The sequence below is a fragment of the Hippocampus comes genome, unplaced genomic scaffold (assembly GCF_001891065.2).
Source record: "Hippocampus comes isolate QL1 unplaced genomic scaffold, H_comes_QL1_v1.1 scaffold190, whole genome shotgun sequence".
Taxonomy (NCBI): domain Eukaryota; kingdom Metazoa; phylum Chordata; class Actinopteri; order Syngnathiformes; family Syngnathidae; genus Hippocampus; species Hippocampus comes.
The window spans coordinates 456,631-480,985 of record NW_017805121.1 but is presented as its reverse complement, the minus strand read 5'-3'; the positions used below and the strand labels follow the sequence as shown (position 1 = coordinate 480,985).

Below are 24,355 nucleotides of genomic sequence, written 5' to 3'. Positions count from 1 at the left end.
AACATGCTTGGACTGGGGAAAAAAAAAAAAACACTTGGACCAAGACCGAAGCACACATCACCAAGAACCGAAGCATGTCTAGATTAAGATCAAACTCAGACACACTTAGTCGCAACACTAGGACCAAACTGTCATTAGACCGGAACCAAAGTACACTTGAGCGAGATACAAAGAACACTTGGACCACAAAATCAAAGCACACTTGGACCAAAGAATACTTAGACCAGAACTAAACCCACATCAATAGCAGAACACTCTGAATACGAAAACTTGGACCGATGGGCTCATAGACCGGAACCGAGACACACTTAACAAATACCAAACTCAGACCAGTACCAAAACATCCTTAGGCGGGAACATGTGGATGGGAACCAAAGTGCTATTGAACCAGGAACAAAAGTTCGCTTTAGAACAGAACCACAACACACTTGGACCGGTGCCATTAACATTTCAATCATTGAACTAATTGACTGTTATAAATGAGCAGCGGCGTCATTTTCCTGCGCCAAACAAGTTTTCGCTTGAGAGTGACGTCACGACTTCCCCCCTCGTGTTTGGAATGCTGAGTCTTAATGGTCGGCACACAAACAAGGGGCAACATATTTTTGTTCTTTCCTTCGGAACATCGGAAAGCTAACGGGGCTAACGGGTTAGGCTGCGCACGTGTGAGGAATCTGGCTTGCCCGCACGGTCCCACTGCGGAAAACATTTCGGACAAAAATGCGCATCGTGTGTGAGCGGAACAAAGGAGGCGTCGAGCTGACAACACGCAAACGCCGTAGCGCCGAATGAGCCGCCGCCGCGCTTCGGCGCAAAGCGCCGAAAAGAGCGCGCGGCGAGGCGCACAACTGCTCCGTTTTCTTACCGACTCGAACGTTCGGCGTCGCCGCTCAATCGCAGTCGAGCTCCGGGTTGCTATCGATCTGCTTTTTTTTCTCCGCCAGCTTTCCCCGCCGCCACGCCAAGCTAGCCGCGCCAACAACGGAAGCACGGGTGAAGGAGGGACGCGATGCCTTTCAAAGTTGAACATTAGCTGCGAACGAGGGTACAGGAAGTGGACCGGAGGTCGCTACGATGGCCTCGCACGCAGAACGGCCGATTAAAAAAAAATCTTTCTGGTGGACGACATATGATCTTGAAGCCCATGAGCCAATCACTCGCCCTAACATTTCACTTTTATTTACAAATCTTACCGGAAGTAAGATGTCAAAAATAGTCATCGTGCCGCCTTTTCTTATTTGGCGAAATAGTGAGTTTTCCTGCAAAATACTGTGCTATTGCGTTTGCGCGCGCAATCTCTCTTTTTGGTTTTTAAACGCCGATTGGAACACTGGAAATTGTCCCAAGGTGTGAGTGTGACCACGGATGGTTGTTCGTCTGTGTGCCCTGCGATTGGCTGGCAACCGGTTCAGGGTGTCCCCCGCTTCCTGCCCAAAGATAGCTGGGATCCGCTTCAGCACCCTCCTCCGACCCTTGTGAGGATAAAGCCGTTCACAAAATGGGTGGATGGATGTTTCCAGAGTCTTGTTTTATTTCATAATCGAAATTCTTTGTTCTATGTAAAAAAAAAAAAACAAATAGTGAATTGATCATTATTTTTGCCAATACGTGTATCCGGAAACAGCTTTTCCTGTAACATGTTTGCCCGTGGTCGTATTCTCACAAATATGATGACAAGTGTGAAAAATGTGATGGTAACGAATCATTTGTCGATATCGAAGCTTGCTCGTGTATTCGGAAACAAATGATTCATTCCAAAAGAGTTTGCCCATGACGCGTGGACCTCACAGGTTTGTTTTGCGTGTTTGTAGTCGGAACCGATGAAGCCTGTCATGACATGGAAGAAAAGGATGGATCTGTTTCTGGTTCAACACCCACACCCACACGATCAGCTTTGCAAAGTATAACTGTTGTCGAGTTCTTTTGAAGATCCTCTGATTTGTTTTTGCAATCTTGAAACGGCCCGGCCCCACCTTACCTCTCCGAGCGCCGACGAACCCGCCCGGTGCGTCAGTTCTGCGGACCGGACACGAGTCGAGGTGCCGAGAACCAAGCGGAGGCTCCGAGCGCGTGGAGCCTTTTCCGATGCCGCTCCTTCTCTCTGGAATGACCTCCAACTGAACGTTCGGCAAGCCCCGTCGCTGCCCATCTTTCAAACTCATTTTCACGTCTTTGGCTTTTGACTCCACATGAGTCCGGATTTTTAGTTCTCCTGTTTTTGTGCTTTCTACGGTCTTTGTTATGAATGGCTTGTTTTATTGTTTGTTGTTGGATGAGATATGTATATTTCAAAAAATAAACTTTTTTTTTTTGCCCCATCCACATAGAACTTGAAACGTTCATGACTTCAGACTGCTGTGGGAAATGTATACTGTCCATGCGAGATAACAAAATCAGCGCGAGTCCCACACACGTCTTTTCAAAATGTCTCATTTTAGTTCCAAAGTCCAAAAGCGCACGCATCCGACTCACATCTGAGCTTGAATAAACCTTGACTCGGCAAGGCATCCGTGGGTAATTTACCCATGAGATGACCTTGACAACGACCATCGAGATTTGGTGCGCTACAACAAAAGATGATTCACATCCAATTCGGGAGGAAGAAAAAAAACCCCAAAACCACCACATTGGGGGCGGCACACTATTGCGGAGGAGTCCCGCCCAAGGTTTTTCTCTCTTTGTTGTGTCTCCGCATCATGTGCGCAGTCAAAGTCTTACTCTGGGCGTAGCTTCCGCCGCAAAGCGAGCAACTGTAAGGTCTTTCTCCCGTGTGCGTTCTCATGTGCGAGACCAGATTTTGCTTCTGGGAGAAGGTTTGCTCACAAACGGAACAACGAAAGGGTTTTTCTCCCGTGTGGATTTTCATGTGCGATTCCACGTGGGACTTATGAAGGAAGGCTTTATCGCAAAACAGGCAACCGAACGGCCTCTCGCCCGTGTGTATTCTCATGTGCTTGACCATATTTGGCTTTTGCGAGAAGGTTTTCCCACAAACCGAGCATGGGAAGGGTTTTTCTCCGGTGTGCGTTCTCATGTGGGATTCCACGTGCGTCTTTCGAGAATACGTCTTCCCGCAAATGGAACAGCGAAAGGGATTTTCCCCCGTGTGTGACCTCACGTGTGCTATCATGGTCTCCTTGTGCGGGAACGCTTTACCGCAGGTTGAACAACTAAAGGGTTTCTCTCCAGTGTGTATCCTCACGTGCGCCTGCACGTGTTCCTTTCGAGCAAACGTTTTGCCGCAAAACGGGCAACCGAACGGCTTCTCTCCCGCGCGCGCTTGTGTGTGTGGTTTTTTAGCCGAACGTTTGACACGGGCCGTTTCCGCGTTGCCGAGAGCCGTCTCATCGTCGGGGCATTCGGACTGTTTGTCGCTTTCACAATCTGCGCGGCTCCTCAGAGTTTCTTCCTTGTCCTCGCTGTCTGACGGTGGAGCTAGGAGGTCATCCGGCGGGAGTCCTCCACTCTGACCGCCACGACGAGGCCGCGACCGCTCGGCCGGCTCCTTTCCGTCGTCTTCAATCTTCACACAAACGACAGTAATCGGAAGCGCGCTGACGTCGGCCTCCTCCTCTTCCTCTTTCACGTGGGGGTGCCGTGGAAGCTCTTCTTCCTCTTTGATGCAGTGGAGCAGCGGCTCGTCTTTCTCCAAACGGGACCTTCCGTCCTGACGATCATTCAATCGCTGGACGCCTGGACGGAGTAGTCAACTTTCAGACACACTGGTGGCCCGAGCACAGTCAGACACTTGGGTTTGGCAGTCCCGTTAGCTACACAGAAATGGAAAGTGAACCTTTTTTTTTTTTTTACAAAAGGAAAAGTTCTGTCAATACTCTTCCCTTTTGGAAACGTTTCAAGCTGACCGTGGCTCCCCGGATGTGTGCTCTTCAAATAGTTTGGACAAACCGCTTGTCATGCTGCGGTCCAAATAGGTTTCGTCGCACACCCGGCACCGTGCTGCAACTTTATCGGGTGGCGTAAACGACACCTGACCGCGTTTCAACATCCGACCACTTCCCCGGCTGCCGCGCCGACCCACGCGTCGCCTTCCATCCAGACTGCAAACGCGCTTTTCCTTACGCTTTGTATTTGACTCCAAATCGTTTGACTGTAACTCCATGACAGTCTCTCTTTTCTCTACTCTGCAAGGAAAATCTTCAAAGTAGAAGACTGGTGTACTGACCTTGGATCGGGATGGGAGTCTTGCCAACAGTTTCCGGTTGTTTACGTTGTAGTTCGCTCTCCTCGTGCGACGACGCCATAATTCAGTGAACTAGTCCCAATATGTTAGCGTTCGCTCCCGTACCAATTATTTCAACCAATCGACAGACTGACGGATGCTTCTAAAATCGATTTCAGGTGCTTGCCGTTGCATCGAGTTCGTGTCGTCTGAATCTGCATCAACTTCCGGGTTTTTCTATCTCGGCGGTGGCTCCAGGGGAATTAGCACCCAGGGGAGTGAACGACTGCCATCTGGCGGCGGAATTCAAGACACGTCTTCTCATTTGCCTTCTTTTTTAGCTTTGCGCATCGGCCATAAAAGCGTGATTGCGAAAAAAAAAACAACTCCAGTCAACAAAATATCTTCCTCTGACTTGCATCTTGGGGGCTACATTATTCCCACCTTGAAATTCATGAATTCCTCAAAACACAAAAGAGCAAAGACACTGATCATGAATCGGCCTTGCACCAAGATGAACCCGAAAACAATTCTCTGCACTGTGCTCCACAGCAAAAGTATTGACTTCTACTTGAAGAAAAGCAACGCCCGATCTGCTATTACAGGCGATGCTGTCAATAAAGAATGCTTGAAAACAAAGTCTTAAAAATAACCATTTGCAAAGGTTATTTACCGCTACAGTATTTCCCTTGTGCTCCAGCATTGGTACATGTTTATCGAGGTGCATTAGCACCCTCTAGTGGATGAGACCTCAACCGTTAACAAAGCAGCAAGTCAGAAACACCGCGAAATAAAGCGAAAGTAATTGAACAATCAAACATCTTCGAACCCCGTTCACTTCTCACCGTCACTTTTGTCCGTTGTCGGCGCTACTTCTGAGAGCGCGACAGTTATTGACGTCAAATGTTCATGATTCACGACACTTTCCTTTCCTACACCCTTCAAAAGAAAAACATTCGCTATATTATTGTAATAGCAAGATAAAACACACAGTGCGAACCAAAATCTGCAATACCAAAGGCGATAGCAATTGGTCATTTTCACAAAAGGGAGCAAGTCGTTTCTCCCTTCGAAGAAGTGTCATCAAAGCCGCCGCCAGATGGCAGCCATGCGTTACTCTTGATACTAATCTGCCGTAAAGCCACAATCGAAGGAGAAAAAGGCGGAACACAGCTTGACGACAAAGCTAGCACCCTCCCAAGAAGAAAAAAAAATACGGAGATAAAAGACGGCGGCGACCAAGAGAAATCCAGTGGAAAACCTCATCACAAAGTAGGAGGAACGGCAGCGATTTATGACGTATTCAAACTGTTCAGCAGAACAATGGCGTCGTGCGAGCGACGCGGAAAACAACCGGAAGCTGCTGGAGCGAACCACATTCAAGGTCTGTCCACATGTCCACTGCTCTTCTACTTTTCATACCACAAATGAAGGGACTAATACTCATCATATAATCACCCGAATAAAATGTTGTCGCATGTGGATGCTCGCGTTGGGTTAGTAATTAAGTCAAACATTGCCAAGACTTTTCACTTAGGCGCAGAAATCCGTCCGAGTCTGCCTCGCTGCAATGGAAACGTGAATTTAGTGCCACTTCGGGCCCCGCGCAGCAGTTTCCTCACCCCCGCGGGACCATTTCAATGGACTTGGCCGCATCGCAGGCAGCGGCAAATCAAGAGCATTTGCTGCCCCCAGTGAGTCTGGCGACCAGGTCCAAAGTTGTCATCTGGACAATCTGGCGCTTTCCGGGCGGGCGGCTCCACCAAATGCTCCGCTCAGGGCCCCACAAAGACAATGTTGTTTTGTCTGCAACTGTTAAGGTAACATATCTGACTCCCTGTGTCCTGCAGGCGTACAGCGGCCGAGTGGTCATCAGGAAGAGCTTCCCCGTCAATCGCACGGGGGGAGCTCTGGTTTAGAGCGTGGCGATCCTCAGCAACCCCACGTGAAGGAGGAAGAAGAGGATCCTCAGATCAACCATGTTAAAGAGGAAGATCCACAGCAGCCCATAGTGAAGGAGGAAGAAGAGGAGGCCGACGTCAGCACGCTGCCACTAATTGCTGTCTCTGTGAAAAGCCGGGATGACGAAGACGAGCCACCCGAACGGTCCCGGCTTCATCGGGGCGGCCCGAGTGGAGAACGCCGCGGTGGAGGACCCCCGCCGGACGACCTCGTCGCGCCGCGGTCAGACAGCGACGGCCCGGAGGAACCTGGCAGGAGCCGCGCTGACTGTGAAGGTGACGACAAACGGTCAAAGTGCTCCGAGGAGGAGACAACTCTTAGCAACAAGGAAAGTCCACAAATGTTGGAGAAAGGTTTGAGCGGCTCCGTTTGCGGCAAAAGCGTTGCTCAAATAGAACATGCGGTCGGGCTCACGGAAACACAGACTCGAGAAAAAGCCTTCTGTTGCTCCTGTTGTGGTAAAACATTCTCTCGAAGGCCACGCCTACTAAAACACGTGGCAACGCACACCGGAGGAAAACCTGTTAGTTGTTCAACTTGCGGCAAAACGTTTTCTCAGCAGACCAACATGGTCAAGCACATGAGAATACACACGGGGGAAAAACCCTTTGGCTGCTCAGTTTGCGGTAAGACCTTCTCTCGCAAGGAGAGCGTGTCAATGCACATGAGAACGCATACCGGAGAAAAACCCTTTGCGTGCACCGTTTGCGCTAAAACCTTCTCCCAAAAAGGGCACCTGTCATCTCACATGAGCACGCATACGGGCGAAAAGCCTTTCTGTTGCCCCGTTTGCGGGAAAACCTTCTCCCAAAAGTCAGACATGGGAAAACACATGACGACGCACACGAAAGAAAAAAACTTTTGCTGCGCGACCTGCGGTAAGACGTTTGCTCGCAAATTATCCCTACGAGGGCACATGAGAAGGCACACGGGAGAAAAACCTGTCAGTTGCTCCACTTGCGGCAAGGCCTTCTCTCAAAAGGCCGACATAGTCAAACACATGCGAACGCACACGGGAGAGAAACCCTTTGGCTGCCTAGTTTGCGGGAAATCCTTCTCCCGAAAGGAGCACATGTCGACACACATGGCCGTCCACACGGGTGTGAAGCCGTTTAGTTGCTCCGTTTGTGGGAAAACCTTCCCTCAAAATTCCCACCTGGCCAAACACGCGAGAACACACACGGGAGAAAAGCCCTTCAGCTGCTTAACTTGCGGCAAAACGTTCTCGCTGGAGATCTACCGGGCAATCCACATGCGAACGCACAGCGGCGAAAAGCCCTTTCTCTGCTTGACTTGTGGCAAAGCGTTCTCTCGGAAGCAACACCTGGAAGCGCACGGGAGAGTGCACACCGGAGAAAAACCCTTCCGTTGCTCAACGTGCAGCAAAACCTTCTCCCACGATTCCAGCCTCTTACTGCACATGAAAATACATACGGGCGAGAGGGCCTACCGTTGCTCCGTTTGCAGCAAAACGTTCTCCCAAAAGCCAACGATGGAGAGACACGTGAGAACGCACACCGGAGAAAGACCATTCTGCTGCTCCTTGTGCGACAAATCCTTCTCTCGGCGGCCAAGTGTGGTGCGGCACATGCGAACGCACACCGGGGAGAAACCCTTCAGCTGCTCACTTTGTGGCACGGCATTCTCTCGAAAGACCAACATGGTGGCACACATGAGAACGCACGCCGGAGAAACGTGACGGCGTCGGCGGCGGGTCGATGCCTTCCTCAAAGCGCTCGGCGCCCTCACCCTGCGTCCTACACCCCTGAACTGGTCGCCTGTCAGTCGCAGGGCACATATAGAGACGGACAACCGACCACAGCCAACAATCATACTGTCACTGAGTGGGAATCGGTGCCACGCTGCCCGCACGCAAGTCAGGCAAGTGTACCGCTACAGCTTCAGCGACTTGAGTCTTTTTTTAACCATTATGTAGAAAGCCGCATTGCTTTTAATATTACCATGAATTTATAATCACGACAGTTACTGTCAGCTTTTTTTAAGCATTATTATACAATACAATACTGTACTCTAGAATGAAACCCAATCTTAAAACCTGTTTTTGTTGCAAACGTAAATTTTGCAAGCTGTACAGAGGCTGTTGACATTGCTTTAGAGTCCCTCGGCCAAGCAGGATGCAGAACACAAGGCACTGTTCGGAAAAAAAAACTGCATTAATGAAAAAAAAAATCAGTGAAACAGTGAAGCCGTGAAAGGTAGCGATGGGAAAAAAATGCACTTTATTTAATATATTTTTGGAGTCTTCGAGATGGTGCTCTTGGTTCAGTGCAATGGAAAAGTAATCCAATTCCACTGCATCACAAGTGCTTCATGAAGCTTCAGTTGTCCATGACTAGTGAAAGGCGAACCGCGAGGGTTCACTGTATTAATGTCAGCAGTGTTTGCTTGCACAGCAGAGTGGTTTTCAATTGGACTTTTGATGTTTCTCAGCAACATTTTCTTGGACTTTACTTCCATACTGCTTGTCATTCTGTCAATGTTGATTGTTGATGTTTGAAATGTTTTTTTAGTTTTCGCGGTGTTCCATCATGGAGGCGCAATTAAACTATTGTGGACATCAGAACGGAGCGTTGTTCTTGACCGGCGCAGATACACCCAGTGTGGCGCACCGGAGAGAAACCTTTCAGTTGCTCGACGTGTGGCCAAACGTTCTCTCGAAAAAGCGTAACACCGTGTCGCACATGAGAACACACGCGCGAGATTCTTCTTTCGTCGCTCAGTTAGCGGCAGCGGCCGTGCTCACGCCACCCGTTTCGAGCGGCAGCCGTTGTGACGGAAGATTGTGATTTTTCTTCGCAGCGTTGCACAAGTGCTCAGTTCAATGTTTCGAGAGTGGCAGAGAATGACGTTGTTGCATATTGATGGTGGTGATCCTCTTCGCGCCCTGCGACTGGGCGGCGACCGGTTCAGGGTGTCGTCGGCCTTCAGCCCAAAGTCAGATGGGTAAGGCTCCGGGACAAGCGCGGTTGGAATTGGATGCAACGCAAGGAAGGAAAGCCAATCTGGCATGACTCCTCTGCAAGTCGTGATTTCCTGAACCCGAGCTGCGCTTTCCGATCCCTGCACGATTGCTTCCAAAGTTACTGCTTGCGTTCTGTTATGTTGTCTCCCTGCAAACAAATGCGAGCGGTGCTGTGGCAGCAATTGGTCCAATTGTGTCGCTGCTGTGCATCGTGAAATAATGTTATCTGTCATTCTCTCACATTTGGGTATTGAGCAATGCGTCAATGTCTTCCTTCCATGCTGGCTTCTTGGGTAGTGAAGGTTGCCGACCAGGAAAGGAAAGGAGGCGACTTTCTTTGTCGGCGCGCCTCTTGAAAGGGCCGCCAGAGGGCAACCTTGCGTCACCGTGGACCTCCGCCTGCTCGGATGTCGGCGTCGAAGAAAACAAAATGGCGGCACCGCCTCCTGACTGCGCACAAACGAAGTGACGGCTGGGGGTGGGGGCGGTCGCGGGGCCGGGAAAGCGAGTCCAATCGACAGGAATCAAAAAGCAGCAGTTGGCGCAGGAGCGAGAAGTGACACTTGTTAGCCTTCCGATTGGACAATGGCGTCCTACGAGCGACCGAGAAACCAACCGGACGTTGTCGGCGAGCGTCGCACCGTGTTGCACGCCCCAGGTCTGTGCACACCTCTTCTGCTTTGAGGGTTTTCATTCCTGGACCAAATAAATGGCCCGACTATTGTAAGTAACATGTGGATAAGCAGGTTCCCGGCTTTTTTTTTTTTTTTTTTGCGACAATTACCCGGCAGCCGTATATCTTTCTTTCTTGGACGATGTCTGCCTTCATCCAAGTTGTACGTTGCATGAAACAACGAAATAAATAGCACGAAATAAACACGCGCGGTGGGAAATCATGGGTTCGCGGTGTAACCGTTGCAGTGTGTACGAAAGACGTGACCATGAGTGTGTCCATAGAAATGCTGCGACTAAAGAGGGTCTTCAATTCAATTTTGAATGAGTTCTGCATCGTTCACTAGTTGTCTTTTATCACGCAACCCGTAAGTGGGAAATATTTTTTTAGCAGACTATGAAAAAAACAATTCCTTGCCTTTTGCCAAGTCCCATCGCGGTCAAAATGGGTTCACGTTTCTTTCTCGATGTTGGCGTTCCAGCTTCGTCTGAATCGGCGCTGTGGCCAGCCACCGTCGAACCTCAAAGTTGTTTTGATAGAAAAACGACTGAAGGTACAACAGCGGTTACACCAAGGTAACCGATTGTTTTTGTCTTGCAGATGTCCAGCAGCCGAATGGTAGTCAGGATGAGCTGCCCCCTCACTGGCAAGGAGGGAGCGCCGGCTCCGAGCAAGAGGCTCCGCAGCCGCTTGACGTCAAAGAGGAAGAGGAGCGTCCACGGCCCTCCCGCGTGAAGGAGGAAGAGGAGGAGGCCGACGTCAGCGCGTGGCCGCTGCTCGTCGTCTCTGTGAAAAGCGAAGACGGGGAAGACGACGCCTCTGAGCCGTCGCGGCTTCATCGTGAGAGTCCCCGTGGAGACGACCTCTTCACTCCGCTTTCAGTCAACGATGGCCATGATTCGGGAGAAAAGCAGCATGCTATCGAACGCGCCAGGACGCCTCTTGGCGAGAAACCCTTTTGTGGCCCAGTTTGCAGCCCGACGCGGTCGCCAAGAGGAAGGCTGGAGAAACACGTGAGAGCGCATACGGGAGAAAAACCCTTTAGTTGCGCAACATTTGGTCCCAGTTTCTCGGAAAAAGTCAGCTTGGCGACACGCATGAAGTCACACGGCGGAGAAAAGCCTTTTAATTGCTCGACTTGTGACTTGGAGCTTGAGCTTTGCCCTCAGTCGCAGGGGGCGAGCTCCGGTTTGGAGCAGGAGGATCCGCGGCCCGCTCATGTGAAGGAGGAAGGGGAAGAGGGCGAGGGGCTCCCCCGTGTGAAGGAGGAAGGGCAGGAAGCCGACGTGAGCACGTTGTCACCCACTGTTGGCTCCGTGAAGACCGAAGACCACCCACGCGAGCGGTCACTCTTTCATCAGGGCGGAGACCACCGCCAAGGACGACCACGAGACAACCTCTCGGCCGCGCGGTCGGACGGTGACCGGACGGAAGAGGCTTTGAGGAGCGACGCAGACCGCGCACGAGAAGACCGACGGTCGAAATGCTCCGAGGAGCCGAAGACTCTTGGGCATGTTGAAGTGGAAGAGGAGGACCCGCAGCCCGCCCGCTCGAAGGAGGAAGAGGCGGAGGACCACGTCAGCGCGTTGCCGCTGCTGGTTGTCTTTGTGAAAAGCGAAGACGAAGAAGATGCGGCGCCCGAGTGGTCCCGGCCTCATCGGGGCAGCCCGAGTGGAGACGGCTGCGGAGGAGGACCCCCACCGGACGACGTCTTAGCACCTCTGTCAGAGAGCGACGCCGCGGAAGACCCTTGGAGGGGAGGCGCAAGCTGCGAAGGTGGCGACCAACCCTCGACATGCTCAGAGGCGGAGGAGGCAAAGTCGAAAACACGTTTCAGCGGCTCAGCTTGCGTCAAAAGCCTCGCTCACGAACAACGGACACCTGGCCGCGCGGGGACGCAGCCCGGGGAGAAACCCTTCAGTTGCTCAGTGTGCGGCGCAACGTGGTCTCGGAAAGGAAGTCTGGAAAACCACATGCGAACGCACACGGGAGAAAAGCCCTTTTTATGCTCAACTTGTGGTCAGACGTTCTCGCGAAAGGAAAACATGGTGTCACACATGAAACTGCACTCAGGAGAGAGGCCCTTCGCTTGCTCCAGTTGCGGTCAGACGTTCTCCCGCAGGTCAAACTTGGAGAGACACGTGAGGTCGCACAAAAGGGAAGTCGGCGGAGAGAAACCCTTTGGTTGCGCCACTTGCGGCAAGTTCTTCTCCCAAAAGCGCCAACTGGTGGCACACCAGACGGCGCACACGGGAGAAAGACCCTTCAGTTGCTCGACTTGTGGGCAAACCTTCTCCCGCAAGACAAACCGGGAGAGACACATGAAATCGCACAGAGGAGAAAAACCCTTCAGCTGCTCCGTTTGTTGCAAAACGTTCCCGCGAAAGCGCAACCTGGAACGGCACATGAGATCGCACACGGGAGAAAAACCTTTCAGTTGCCCTACTTGCGGTAAAAAACTCTCTGGAAAGCCAAGCCTGCTGACGCACATGAGGTCGCACACGGGGGCAAAACCCTTCAGCTGCTCAACTTGCGGCCAAACCTTCTCTCGGAAAGGCAACATGGAAGCTCACACGAGGTTGCATGCTGGAGAAAAACCCTTCCGCTGTTCCATTTGTTGTAAAAGCGTCTCTCGAAAGTCAAACTTGGAGAGACACGTCAGGTCACATCGGGGAGAAAAGGACCCAGGCGCCTCGGCTTGTGGCCAAACGTTCTCCGGCAAGTCCGAGGCGGTGACAGCCACCCAGGGGAGAAGCGGGAGCTAAACAAGCCGCCGCCGTTCAGCGCGCTGCTTTTTTTACTTCGAAGATTGCCGCCCACCCGCTGCAAGACAAGCGGCCCCCATGGCCCGGGCTAAAAAGAGTTTCCCACCAGCGATGGGACATTGCGACTTCCTTGGAATGTTGTCCAAGTGACCATTTGGAGAGGGAACACACGTTTTACAATCTTGACAAATATGTTGTTGCACAATGAAAAGCAACGAAGCAACGACGTTTTTTTGTTTTTTTTTAACAATCAATTATTTTGTTGATTAAGTGGTGAAATTGATCTATTTTTTCAATAGAATTTTCCATCGCCTCATTCAAAAACATGACATCATTTCAATTTTACAGCGCAGTAAATGTGCCGCCGTACGTTCGTCATGATTCAGCTCATGTGTGACTTCAGATTTTGCTTGAGCAAATGTTTCCTGACACCGCGAGCAACTAAAAGGTTTTGCTACTTCATACGTCACATCCTTGTTTATCGTAGTCGCTTGTGAATTGATAATACGAGTGTAGCCTGTACGACCGGAGACAATTTCGTTGTGTGTTCTACATACTTGGCCAGTAAAGATGATTCGGATTCTGATGGGCAGGCTTCGGGTGTTCCTCCGACTCCTAACTCAACGCCTACAGGACACAAGGAAAGGCGGATCCACAACCACCGATTGGCGGACCTGTCGAGGTCTGTGGCCCACATTTGGCACCGGGCCGCGTGGAGAGACGGACAAAAAAAAAAAAGAAAAATTCAAAAAATATCGCAATCATTTTTTGTGGATCATATCCATTACCTTCCAAAGCTAATTCTACAACGATTGGTTTTTTCCACGCCATAATTAGATAAAGGACGTCGCAGTAAATATTGAATTGCCGTTTTCGACGCGTAGCAAAATGTGAGTGTTGCAAACGGCTTCGAGATGTCGCTCGTAGTAAGTCGAGATAGTTTTTTTTTCCAAACGGACGGAAGAGTTCAACTCTCTCAACATTTTGAGTGGAACGACGTCAAAACGTTGCGACGTTGGCCACCCTGCACGCGTAGGCTGCGACGATCAGGTGCCGCCTTTCTTCCTCGTTGGTGTCACGTGGTGTGCGGAAACTAGCCTGGAGGTCAACGAGCGCCACTGACAAAGCAAAGAAGAAGAAAAGGCGGAAGTCAGCATCGCGGCTCCCACTGTGGCGACTCAGGACAAGGTGCGACGTTCGCGTGTTGTAGTGCGCCGGCTGTTCTCTCGACAACAACAAAATGTTGAAAGATTTAGTCAGGGAGCGATTGATTGCGGCCGCCGACGAAATCTTCGGCCTTTTTGAGAAAACCATCGCCGCCTACGAGGAGCAACTGCGTCGCGCCACGGAGGAGACGGAGCGACACCGACGGCGACTGGAAGCTGTTTGCCATCCACAGATGGTGACACCCGTCGAAGGTAGGCCTGGGCACTCGATATTTACATTCGACTCATCTGCTAAAACTCGACGCTAATTGCGTCTCTTTTTACCGAAAGAGCGAGCGCATCAGTTGTCGCATTTTTCCTTGTCAAAGGAAGGTCTGTATCTCGTGTAAGCGAAACTCTATTTGTGTTTCCTGTGTCCTGCAGACGCCGAGCAGCTGACGGCTCACGAGAAAGATCGCTGGTTTCGGCCACAGTGCGGGAGCTCCCTTTTGGGGCAGGAGTGTCCACAAGCCCTCCTCGTTAAGGAGGAGGAGCCACAGCCACCCCGAGTGAAAGAGGAAGACGAGGAGGCCGATGTGAGCCAGTTGCCACTGACCGGCGTCTCTGTCAAGACCGAAGACGACCGAGAGTCGTCACAGCTTCATCGTGACATTCCCAGCGGAGACCACCGTGGGGGGCCGCCACCGGACGCCCTCTTGGCTCCGCTCTCAGATGGTGACGACTCGGAAGAAAGTTTGAGGAGCGGCGTCGACTGCGCGAGTGACGACGGAAGGCCCGAATGCTCTCGAGAGGAGACGGCTGGGAACAGCACAACGCGTCAAGCGCGAATGAAAACGGGAACCAAGGGAAGTCTTTTCGGTTGCTCGACTTGCGGGAAAATGTTCTCGCTCAGGGAAAATTTGCTCAGGCACATCCGAACGCACACGGGCGAAAAACCCTTTAGCTGCCCAACCTGCGGGAAAAGATTCGCCGTCAAGGGAAATATGGTGGAACACTTGAGAACGCACACGGGAGAAAAGCCCTTCAGTTGCTCAACTTGTGGCAAAAACTTCACTCTCAAGGCAAACATGGTAAAGCACCAGAGAACACACACGGGAGAGAAACCCTTTCGCTGTTCGACTTGTGGTAAAAGGTTCACGCTCAAGGCAATTATGGAAGAGCACCAGAGGACGCACAGCGGAGAAAAACCCTACAGTTGCTCCGCCTGTGGCCAAACGTTCTCTCAAAGGGTCACCATGGTGAAGCACATGAGAACGCACACGGGAGAAAAACCCTTCACGTGCTCCACTTGCGGCCGAACCTTCTCCCAAAGGGGAACGATGGTCGCGCACATGAGGACGCACACCGGAGAAAAACCCTTCACTTGCTCCACTTGCGGTCGAACCTTCTCCCAAAAGGGAACGATGGTCACGCACATGAGAAGGCACACGGGAGAGAAGCCCTACGCTTGCCGAGTGTGCGGCGAAAGCTACGCCCATAAGGTCAGTTTGGCTTTGCACGTGCACTCGCACCACGCGGACAAGTGAACGACGGACCGGCGCTCGGCGAGCGAGGGCGGCTTGATTTCCATCGCGCCTTTCGTACGCAAGGCAACTCCACGTGCTTCACAGAACTCAGTGCGGGCCTATTTTTGAACCTGCGTTGATACTTGGGGCTGACTTCATTTCTTTTGGCAGCTTATTCCATTGGCGTGCAGCACAACGGCTGAATGCTGCCTCACCATATTTACTTACCACCCAGGGCTCCCTTCCCGATTCAATCTACAGACCTCCGAGCCCGACTGTCTTTGTATTCAATGAGCGTTCCCTTTGCCTATTCAGAACCTAAAAGTGATTGATGGAGCAGCGGCAGTAGCAGAATTTTGAAAGCGTCTTCTCCCGCTGACCGGGAGCCAGCAGAAAGCCTTTGGGACTGGAGTCGTATGATGGGATCTCTTTGTTGTGGTCAGAACCCGAGCTGCGGAGTTTTGAACCGGATGCGGCCGTTCGATGCTCTTATGAGTGACTCCAGTCAGAAGAGCGTTGCAACAATCGAGTCTACTGGAGATCAAAGCGCGGCGAAGCCTCGCCTGGTGTGCCTGTTAAACGTTCGGGTGAAATCTGCATCGGTGACTGGAAATACACCTGAGTGAAAAACATTGTCCAATTTCGTGAGGCACAGGCGGTGACCTGAAAGCAATCGAGAGGACTGTGCAAGGGTGGCTGAATGCTTGCTCAAAGCGGCTTGGTGGCTGTCGACATAAATCTTAGATGTCAATCTGTCGTCTTTGGTTCTGATGAGGTGCCTCAACTGGAGTGTCTGATTGTTATTTCTTTTGTCAGTTATAAAAAACACACACATTTGACGGCTACCACGGCTCTGGCACGAACTTGTGTAATAAGCAGCAAACGATGTGCGAATGAAATGTTGGGGATGGTTTGGATCTGATATCGTCAAAGTAGGAGCTGGCAAATACTGTACATGCCGTCTGGCGGGAAAATAGTGAGCGTGGAGAGGAGCAAAGCAGTTTTAAAACGCCGTTTTGTGGATCTTTTTGTTTTTTTCAATAAAAACTTGAAAATACGTCCCCGCCTGAATCCTTCTGTTGATCCCCGTGCTTCCGTTGTAAAAGACGACGCGCACGTCCAACAGATTGACCTCATTGAAGGGGGGGGGGGGAGTATTCCGTGCCGTGGCTGACTGAGAGCGGGGCGAGGAGATCATCTGGCGGCGGCGCTCCACGCCGGTCTCCGCTGGGGCTGCCGTGGACGCGCCGCGACCACTCGGTTGGTTGGCCACCGTCGTCTTCGCTTTTCACTCAAACGCCGGCCACAAAGTACCCGGAGTGCGTTAGAAGCGAAAGGGGGCGGGGGGAGAAAGGAGGTTCTTTCTTCTTCTTTCGAGTTCAATGGCGGCCGTTGCGCCCAACTGGTTGCATGAGCGCCCCCTCTTGGAGCTAACCCGCTACCACCCATCATACGTGTGCTGCTCGATTCCAACGTGTCTTCATTGCGTTTCCTCCAGCGTCATCTTTCTTGCCACCGCGTCTTTCCCACAGTAGTTTAGTTAGTTAGTTAGTTAGTTCCACCCATTCCTACAACATTGGGTGACGAGTCTCCTCCATTTGTTCCGGTCTCTGGCGACCCTACTTGCTCCATGCCAGCCGATACCCATCTCGCTTCGGTCTTCTTTGGCCTTCCCAAAGTAAGTTGTGCATAAAACGTACCATACACACGAAGACTATGCCATCGCATTTCCCGTTGAGTATATTCTTGTATGAATACACATTTTTTAAAACAGCGCCCTACCTACCGCAGACACACACGCACGCGCGCGAACGGACAAAAGTTGGTACAAAAGTGTTTCGCGACGGTCGCTCCACTCCGCTGGCTCGCTTGGGCTCGCGGGGCAGATCCGACACATGCAATATGGCAGAGGCGCACACGTGTTCCAGCCACGGTTAAGCGGCTCAAGGCGGTCTCTCGGGGATGCTCGCTTGTCGCGAAGGGAAGACGACAGAGAAAGGCCCGAGTTAGCCGAGCAGCCACCGCCGCTTCCAGCGAAAGACCGCTCGCGAGCTCGCAGAACGTCGACATGTTGAAAGAGTTGGTGAGGGAGCGACTGCTTGCGGCCGCCGACGAAATCTTCGGACTTTTCCAAACAACCGTGGCTTCGTACGAGCAGCAACTTTGTCGAGCGAGGGAGGAGAGCGAGCGACACCGACGACAACTGGAAGCGGTTTGCAAGACTCAAATTGTCATCCGCGTCGAAGGTCTGTCCGTCAAACTTGCATTTAGCATTCGCGGCGCTTGATTCGGCGGAAAAGGCGTTAACAACTACACGAATGGTATCTTTTGTTGAAATGGCAGCCCAGAGTGTTGGAGTTCTATTTGGTCTGTGCGCGCATATTCCCGGCCCACGAAGGGCTCCGGGTCAGACATGGACAAGGCGCCGAACGCCCGAACTCGTCAATCGGATGACATCGATTAGCTACGCGCTCATTTGAACGGGCAAACACAACGGTTGGAGGGCAGCCATCTTGAATTTTGCTTTCAGCCAATTGGAACAGCGCCTTGGCGTCACGTGGCGGGTGAACCTGACCAGTCTCACCTTCTCGCGCTGTGGGCTTCATCTTGTCTTCTTTTTCTTCACGTGCTAACAAATGTTTCTTTTGCGGTCGAGAGAAAAACGTCTAACTCTGACCCCGTATCATTTTCTAGCCGTGTGAATTACGCCCTGCTTGTGTCCCGCAGACGTGAAGCAGCTGATGGGTCGTCGGGAAGAAATTCCCGACGTGAAGTTTGGGAGCTCCACTTTGGAGCAGGAGTACCCGCAGGCCCACCACATTAAAGAAGAAGAGGAGGAGGCCGGTGTCAGCGGTTTGCCAGGGGATGGCGTCTCCGAGGAGAGTGATAACGACCCAGATCAACCACCCGAGTGGTCACAGCTTCATCCCGGCAGTCCGAGCGAAGACCGCTGCGGGAGCTCACCCCGGGAGAACCTCTTCGCTCTACTGTCAGGAGGCGATGACACAGAAGACGCTTTGGGGAGCGCCGCAGATTGTGAAGGTGACGACCAATAGTCAAAAGGCTCTTGAAAAGTGACGGCTGTGAGGTCGCGGGCGCAAAGAACATTTTCTGCAGCTCAATTCTGGGTAAACGTTTTATGATCAGACAAATGAGAAAAAAAAACCCCAACATATTTCGGATCTCGATTTGTATTCAAACCTACTTTAGAGAGGGGGGAAAGTCTAAGATTAGACTACACACCGGAGAGAAACCCTCTCGGTGCTTAGTTTGCCATAAAACGAGTGCAGTGAACTCTCGATTGAAATGACATCTAGCAATTTTCTGCAGCTCAGCTTCTGTCTTGCAAAAATCCTGGCTAGCCGTTGGCCGCCTTTCTCCGTGCGCACTTTGTTAGCCACTCGCACAAACAAGAAATACAAGCGTTCGTGCTGTCTACCGGTATGTCTGAAAACGCTTTTGGAAAACGCCGCTTTGAGCGGCGCGATTTCACAGCAACTTGCCCATTTGCGTTGCTTGCTTCCCGCAGAGCTCCAGCGGATGATTGGCGGTCGGGAAGAACTCCCCTCTCGGCCGCTGTGGGGGCACTCCAGTTTGGAGCCGCCGCGTCTGCGGGGGCTCCCCCGTTTTGAAGAGAAAGAACGGGAGGCCGATGTCAGCGAGTCGCCCCCGACCGGCGTCCGCGTGAAAAGCGAAGAGGGTGAAGACGAAGCACCCGAGTGGTCAGAGTACTGCGAAGGATCGCCGCGAGACAACCTCTTGGCGCCAATGTCAGACAACGACGACACCGACGGGCCTTTGCGGAGCGACGCCGACTGCGAAGGTGAGGACAAAGCGTCCCAAGGCTCTCCAAAAGACGGCCCCGCCGAGAAAAGGTCGCGCAAACGCAACAAGTGTCCCGCGCTTAAGGAGCATTTCAGCTGCTCCGTTTGCGGGAAAAGTTTTACTTGCAAGTCACACTGGATGAGACACGTGAAAACCCACACGGGAGAAAAATCTTTTTGCTGCTCGGTTTGCGGAAAGACGTTTTCTCGGAAGGAACACGTGGAACTACACATGAGGACGCACACGGGGGAAAAGCCCTTCCGATGCTCAGTTTGCGGCGCCACCTTTTCGGTCAAACAAAGTATGAAAAAACACATGCGAAGGCACACCGGAGAGAAACCCTTCAGCTGCTCGTTTTGCAGAACCACCTTTTCTCGAAAGGAAAGCCTGGATAAGCACATGAGGGTACACACGGGAGAAAAGCCCTTCAGTTGCGCCGTTTGCGGCGGAAGCTTTGCTCAAAGGTCCAATATGACTCGGCACATGCAGATCCACAAGAAGGGAGAATAAGTGTTCGCACGGTCGAGCGGATCAGATGATGGATGGATGGCTGGCGTAATGTCGCAGCAGCAGTTGCGTGATTCATGTTTTTATGTGGTAGCTTAGCATGTCGCTAGTTGAGCTAGGACTTTCAACCTGCGACCCCCGGTCGCAGGTTGCCGACCAGGGGTCGGCAACCTGCGGCTCCGGAGCCGCATGCGGGTCTTTAGCGCCGCCCTAGTGGCTCCTCTGGAGGTTTTTCAAAAATTCTTGAAAAGGGAAAAAGATGGGGGAGGGAATTTTTTTTTTCATATGGTTTCTGTAAGAGGACAAACGTGATACAAACATTCTTAACGTTTTCCAATGCTGTAGAAATGTGTACAATAAATACTAAATGTCAACATTTCTGTCAATGAAGATTTGCGTCATAGCCTGCGACACACGTTTCGATGAGCATGACGGGATGCCAGGCAGGTGGCTGTTGTTAAAAATTTTTTTGATGTACAATTCACCCAGGGTACTGGCAAAGAATGGGAATGCGGAGGGCTGCTACTGTCAAAAGAGAGAGAGGGAGACAGTAAATGTGGGTTAAAACGGTTCTAATCGTATCAGATTTAAAGTGACATCAGCTGATATTAGCTTTTAAAATCTGCAACAAAAAAAAATCATCCGATGATGATTATTTTGTCAGAATAAAATTTCGATAACAGATTCATTGGTCAATTCATTTAAAAAAATGGCTGAACATAGAACCATTTTACAAGAGCTTGTCCTTGGTTTATTTATCTATTTTTTCATTATCTTCGACTTATACTTTAATGCGTTCATTTGTAAAAGAAAAAAAGCTGGTCAATAGCAAAAGTTAATATCGGCTGATTAAATTGAAATGCATTGTGCGGCATCAGGGGTGTCGCCGCCGAGTTTTTGTATCTGACTGGTAAGTGAACTACATTAAAAGGAAGTCACAGATTTTGCAAGTATTTATTCTAGTTGACGTTTGTGTTTATTTTTTTACGTGTAAATAGATGCTTCTTGAAATATTTCACGATTAAGGTCTTTGAAAGCATGATTAAAAAAAATGTTATTTCTGTCACTTTGCTTTGAAAAGCAGTATAAAACACCATAGAAGGAATATGAAAAAAATGTATTCTTACTTTGGTCGGGGTTGACTCAAATAAGAATTTTGAAGAGGGTTGTCAGCGTGTTCGTGTGTGTTTCGGGGTAATAGCGGCATTCGTGGTTCACACTCCTTACCAGTAGGTAGCGGTAATGCGCCTGAAAGTTACTTGCCAACCGCCACGAAAAAACGAAGAAGAAGGAAAAGCGGAAAGAAACCTCTCGTTATCACGTTGGACTTTTTTGTGTGCGCGTCGTGCTGTCCAAAACGTCAAAATGTTGAAAGATTTCGTGAAAGAGCGTCTTCTTGCGGCCGCCGACGAAATCTTCGGAATGTTTGAGCGAACGGTCGCGTCGTACGAGGAGCAACTTTGCCGAGCCAGAGAACAGACGGAGCGACATCGACGACAGCTCGAAGCTGTTTGCAAGACTCAAATTGTCATACGCATGGAAGGTCTGTTCACTAAATTTCCACTTCAACACCCGCAAAGGTTTATTATCCAATCGGGGTTTTAAAAACGACACCAATTGTCTCTTTGACAAAAAGGCGGGTCCGGCGGTTGAGGAGGTGGCTGAGTTGATTTCAGCCCATTCCCGGTCCAAGAACGCTAAAGTCGTGTCAAGCGTTGACATTATGAGGTCATTTTTTGCCATGATTGTATAAATTAAAAAAAAAACAACCCGGAGGCAACCATTTTGAGCTTTCGATTCAGCCAATCGGAACACTTACTTGGCGTCACGTGACGGGCCGTGGCATTGAAGTCGTCACGAAACGAGACAACGGGATCGTATTCAATTCTGCTTTATTTTAAATCACTTTTACAAGCAAGCGCGATGCAAAGAAAGCCAGTAAAGTAGAAATGAAACCCCATTAGGAAGGAGCAATAAAATAATGAATACAAATAATATTAGAAAAATTAGTTTCCGTCTCACTGGGTGTGTGTGTCCAAGCCCAAGGAGAAGAGATGCGTTTGAAGCAGTGATTTGAAAATGACTCAAGTCTGCCCTGGCACGAGACAAGAAAAAAAAGTAATGTGCTCTACGTGGTTTATGACTTTATGCTGTTTGTCCACACCTTGGCCGTGGTGGGCAGATGTGGGTTTAGGTGGTTATCTGTGCATTCATTTCACAGTATATTTCAATAGAACTTAATTTGCTGAACAACTTCTCTGAATTTTCAGATCTTTTTTTTTTTGTAATTCTGTCAGGAACATTACAGCGGTACTGTGCATGGGACAGTATATACCTGGATACCTATTCAGTATGTGTACATCGATGATGTCGGAAGCTTCAGGTTAGAACTTGACAGTTACGTTTGACCTGCACATACTGTCTGTTTGTTAAGTAGGTCGGTGCTTAGGTTGGCCACTGATATCGCTGAGACTTCCGCTATTATTTTCACCACTCTGACTTCACCCCTCGGACCACGTGTGAGCAGAACTCTTTGTGTCGCTTGCATCCCGTAGATGTCCAGAGGCTGATAGCTCACCAGGCAGAACTTCCCGCTCAGCTTCAAGTGCACCCGCAGCCCCCCCAGCAGGACGAGGAGGAGGCCGCTGTGAGCGCGTTGCCACCGAATGGCAAACCTGCGGAGGGGTGTAAAGAGGAACCAGCCGAGCTTCCTCACCGCAGTGCCAGCGAAGACCGGCCTGGCGAAGGGGCGCCAGAAGGCCTCCAAGCTCCACTCATACAAATTGAAAACATACGAGGAGAATGTGAAGGCGAAGTTGCGAAGCGCAACGCAGACGGCGAAGGTGACGCCGGACAGCGGGAGTGCTCTCAGAAGAAGACGACGACTCCTGACAAAGAGACGGCACCTCCTGGCAAAAAGAAAACCTCTCAACCGCGCAAGAGGCGCCGCGGGCTCAGAGAGAAAAAAAAATACAGCTGCCCAACTTGTCATAAACGATTTGCCCGAGCTGGACACAAGGCGAGACACATGAGAACGCACACCGGGGAAAAACCCTTTGGGTGCTCTGTTTGTGGCAAAGCGTTCTCTCAAAAGACACACCTGGAAACACACACGCGGACCCACACGGGGGAAAAACCCTTTGACTGCTCAGTTTGCGGGACCAAATTTGCTCGAAAAACAAGCGTGGACGTACACATGAGAAAGCACACTGGAGAAAAACCGTTTTGCTGCTCAAAATGTGGGAAACGATTCACCATCAAGTCAAACTTGGGAACGCACATGAGAATACACACGGGAGAAAAGCCTTTCAGTTGTCTCACGTGCGGTCAAAGCTTTGCTCACAACAACAGTTTGGCGCTACACATGCACATCCATCATCAGTGACAAGAAACATCGGACACTCGTCATCCGAAGCAGAGCCGTGTCTCGTTTTGATGATGATTTGGGAGGTCTGAGGCGCTAATAAATGCTCTTTAGCTGCGCGCTGCTGCGATGGGACGGTAGCGGATAGGGTCCCTACTCTGTTTTTGGGCTACGCATTCCATCCATGTTTACTACAAAAGGGGACAACACCCCTCCTCCCCCCTCTCTAAAAGGTATAATTTCCATTTCACATTTGCGTTTTAGTTTGTTGGGGTGAAAGTTCATTCTTTTGTGAACCCAATGTACCGGTATTCTTATTTTTTTCAATTTTAGTGATGTGGTTCGTCTTTTGTAATCCCTCATAACGTTGCTTTGGATTTAGATGTTTGGAAGAATAAACGCAATAAAGGCTTAAGATGTCTCAAATTTGGAGGGCGGGCAAATTTCTTTGAGTGGAGCTTCAACGTGGCTCGGACACCGCCAGGGTGGCTGATAAATGCCGGAAGCAGGCAGTGGCTGGAAAGACACCCTCAGGAGAAGAGGCCCGCAAGAGGCTCAGCGTCAGCTGCCAGGGCTGGCTCGGTCTTGTTCTCCGAGATGCCCCGGAATGGCATCCCTGGTCCGGTGTTCGCCGACCACGTCCGCAGCTCTGTCGAAAGTAGCGCTCGAAAAGTGCAATATTGGGCTCGGGACCTCGCGAGCAAAGACCTGGCGTGCTTGGACGGGACCCGAAAACCCTTGCGGAGGAGAGGACAAGCCAGGATGGAGCGAAGACGACACCGAAGAGCCGACACAATGTCGCCACCGCGCGGGGCGGTCACGGCCGGAGGAGGACTGCGCCGCCGCCGCCTGCGAAAAAACTGGCCCGTCGTCGGCTCCCGGGGACAGCCACGAGGAAAAGCAAGCGGGACAGGACTAGATCACCGCAATACTGTACTTGGAGAGCCTTGGGAGACAAATGGCGCTGCCTTCCTTGACCGAAATCACCCCGACCCCCCAAAATGTGATTTGCTGGCAGTGTAACGAAGCAACTGTCAGAATAGCTGGATGTGTGTTATTGCATCGGTCATTGGTCCCGATTTATTCCGTGAGAACTTTTTGCCGTAACTCCTTGAACGGAAAGCTGCTGAAATGAACTGGACAAAACAAATAATGGAGAATCGCTTTCTTGACTGACTTGACCGACCAATTTAAAAGTGGCCCTTCCATTTTTCTGTATGCGAAAACATTTGTCATACTCCATGGGTGCTCCTTTTCCTTGAGTCTCGTGCGTCCGCACGGGGGACCGACTTGGCTTTTGCTCTTGATCACTTGTGAACAGGAAAGAACTCTCAAGCAAGCAACAGTTTTTTGATTTTTGGTCTTATATTTGAAACTTTTCTTTTTTCTTCTTCACTCGGATATTTACAGACCACAGACGTCAAC

At 50.8% G+C, this 24,355-nt stretch overlaps 5 protein-coding genes across 6 annotated transcripts; 4 read left to right on the top strand and 1 right to left on the bottom strand.

Annotated features, from left to right (window-relative positions):
- Positions 1 to 1,522: 1,522 nt before the first annotated feature.
- LOC109513469 (gastrula zinc finger protein XlCGF8.2DB-like) lies at positions 1,523 to 4,554 on the bottom strand. 2 transcript variants are annotated; one of them, XM_019865976.1, is made up of 3 exons: positions 4,184 to 4,436; positions 2,630 to 3,693; positions 1,523 to 1,651 (listed from the first exon to the last, which is right to left on the bottom strand). In XM_019865976.1, the coding sequence occupies exons 1-2, from the start codon at positions 4,260 to 4,262 to the stop codon at positions 2,642 to 2,644; spliced, it is 1,131 nt and encodes a 376-aa protein (XP_019721535.1). In that variant the 5' UTR covers positions 4,263 to 4,436; the 3' UTR covers positions 1,523 to 1,651; positions 2,630 to 2,641. The 2 variants fall into 2 exon arrangements, 1 of the variants encoding a protein (XP_019721535.1); XR_002167771.1 differs by lacking the exon at positions 1,523 to 1,651 and having other exon boundaries at positions 3,598 to 3,770; positions 4,184 to 4,554.
- A 949-nt stretch (positions 4,555 to 5,503) lies between these two features.
- LOC109513446 (gastrula zinc finger protein XlCGF57.1-like) lies at positions 5,504 to 8,751 on the top strand. Its single transcript, XM_019865934.1, has 2 exons — positions 5,504 to 5,564; positions 6,001 to 8,751. The coding sequence occupies exons 1-2, from the start codon at positions 5,504 to 5,506 to the stop codon at positions 7,839 to 7,841; spliced, it is 1,902 nt and encodes a 633-aa protein (XP_019721493.1). The 3' UTR covers positions 7,842 to 8,751.
- Positions 8,752 to 9,627: 876 nt separating this feature from the next.
- Positions 9,628 to 15,321, top strand: LOC109513445 (zinc finger protein 629-like). Its single transcript, XM_019865933.1, has 4 exons — positions 9,628 to 9,783; positions 10,399 to 12,560; positions 13,774 to 13,981; positions 14,153 to 15,321. The coding sequence occupies exons 1-4, from the start codon at positions 9,711 to 9,713 to the stop codon at positions 15,253 to 15,255; spliced, it is 3,546 nt and encodes a 1,181-aa protein (XP_019721492.1). The 5' UTR covers positions 9,628 to 9,710; the 3' UTR covers positions 15,256 to 15,321.
- A 1,475-nt stretch (positions 15,322 to 16,796) lies between these two features.
- LOC109513470 (zinc finger protein 577-like) lies at positions 16,797 to 19,633 on the top strand. Its single transcript, XM_019865977.1, has 3 exons — positions 16,797 to 16,912; positions 17,962 to 18,276; positions 18,764 to 19,633. The coding sequence occupies exons 2-3, from the start codon at positions 17,976 to 17,978 to the stop codon at positions 19,567 to 19,569; spliced, it is 1,107 nt and encodes a 368-aa protein (XP_019721536.1). The 5' UTR covers positions 16,797 to 16,912; positions 17,962 to 17,975; the 3' UTR covers positions 19,570 to 19,633.
- Positions 17,077 to 23,356, top strand: LOC109513473 (zinc finger protein 22-like). Its single transcript, XM_019865980.1, has 2 exons — positions 17,077 to 17,480; positions 22,122 to 23,356. Exons 1-2 carry the CDS (start codon positions 17,303 to 17,305, stop codon positions 22,949 to 22,951), a joined length of 1,008 nt encoding a protein of 335 aa, XP_019721539.1. The 5' UTR covers positions 17,077 to 17,302; the 3' UTR covers positions 22,952 to 23,356.
- Positions 23,357 to 24,355: the final 999 nt, after the last annotated feature.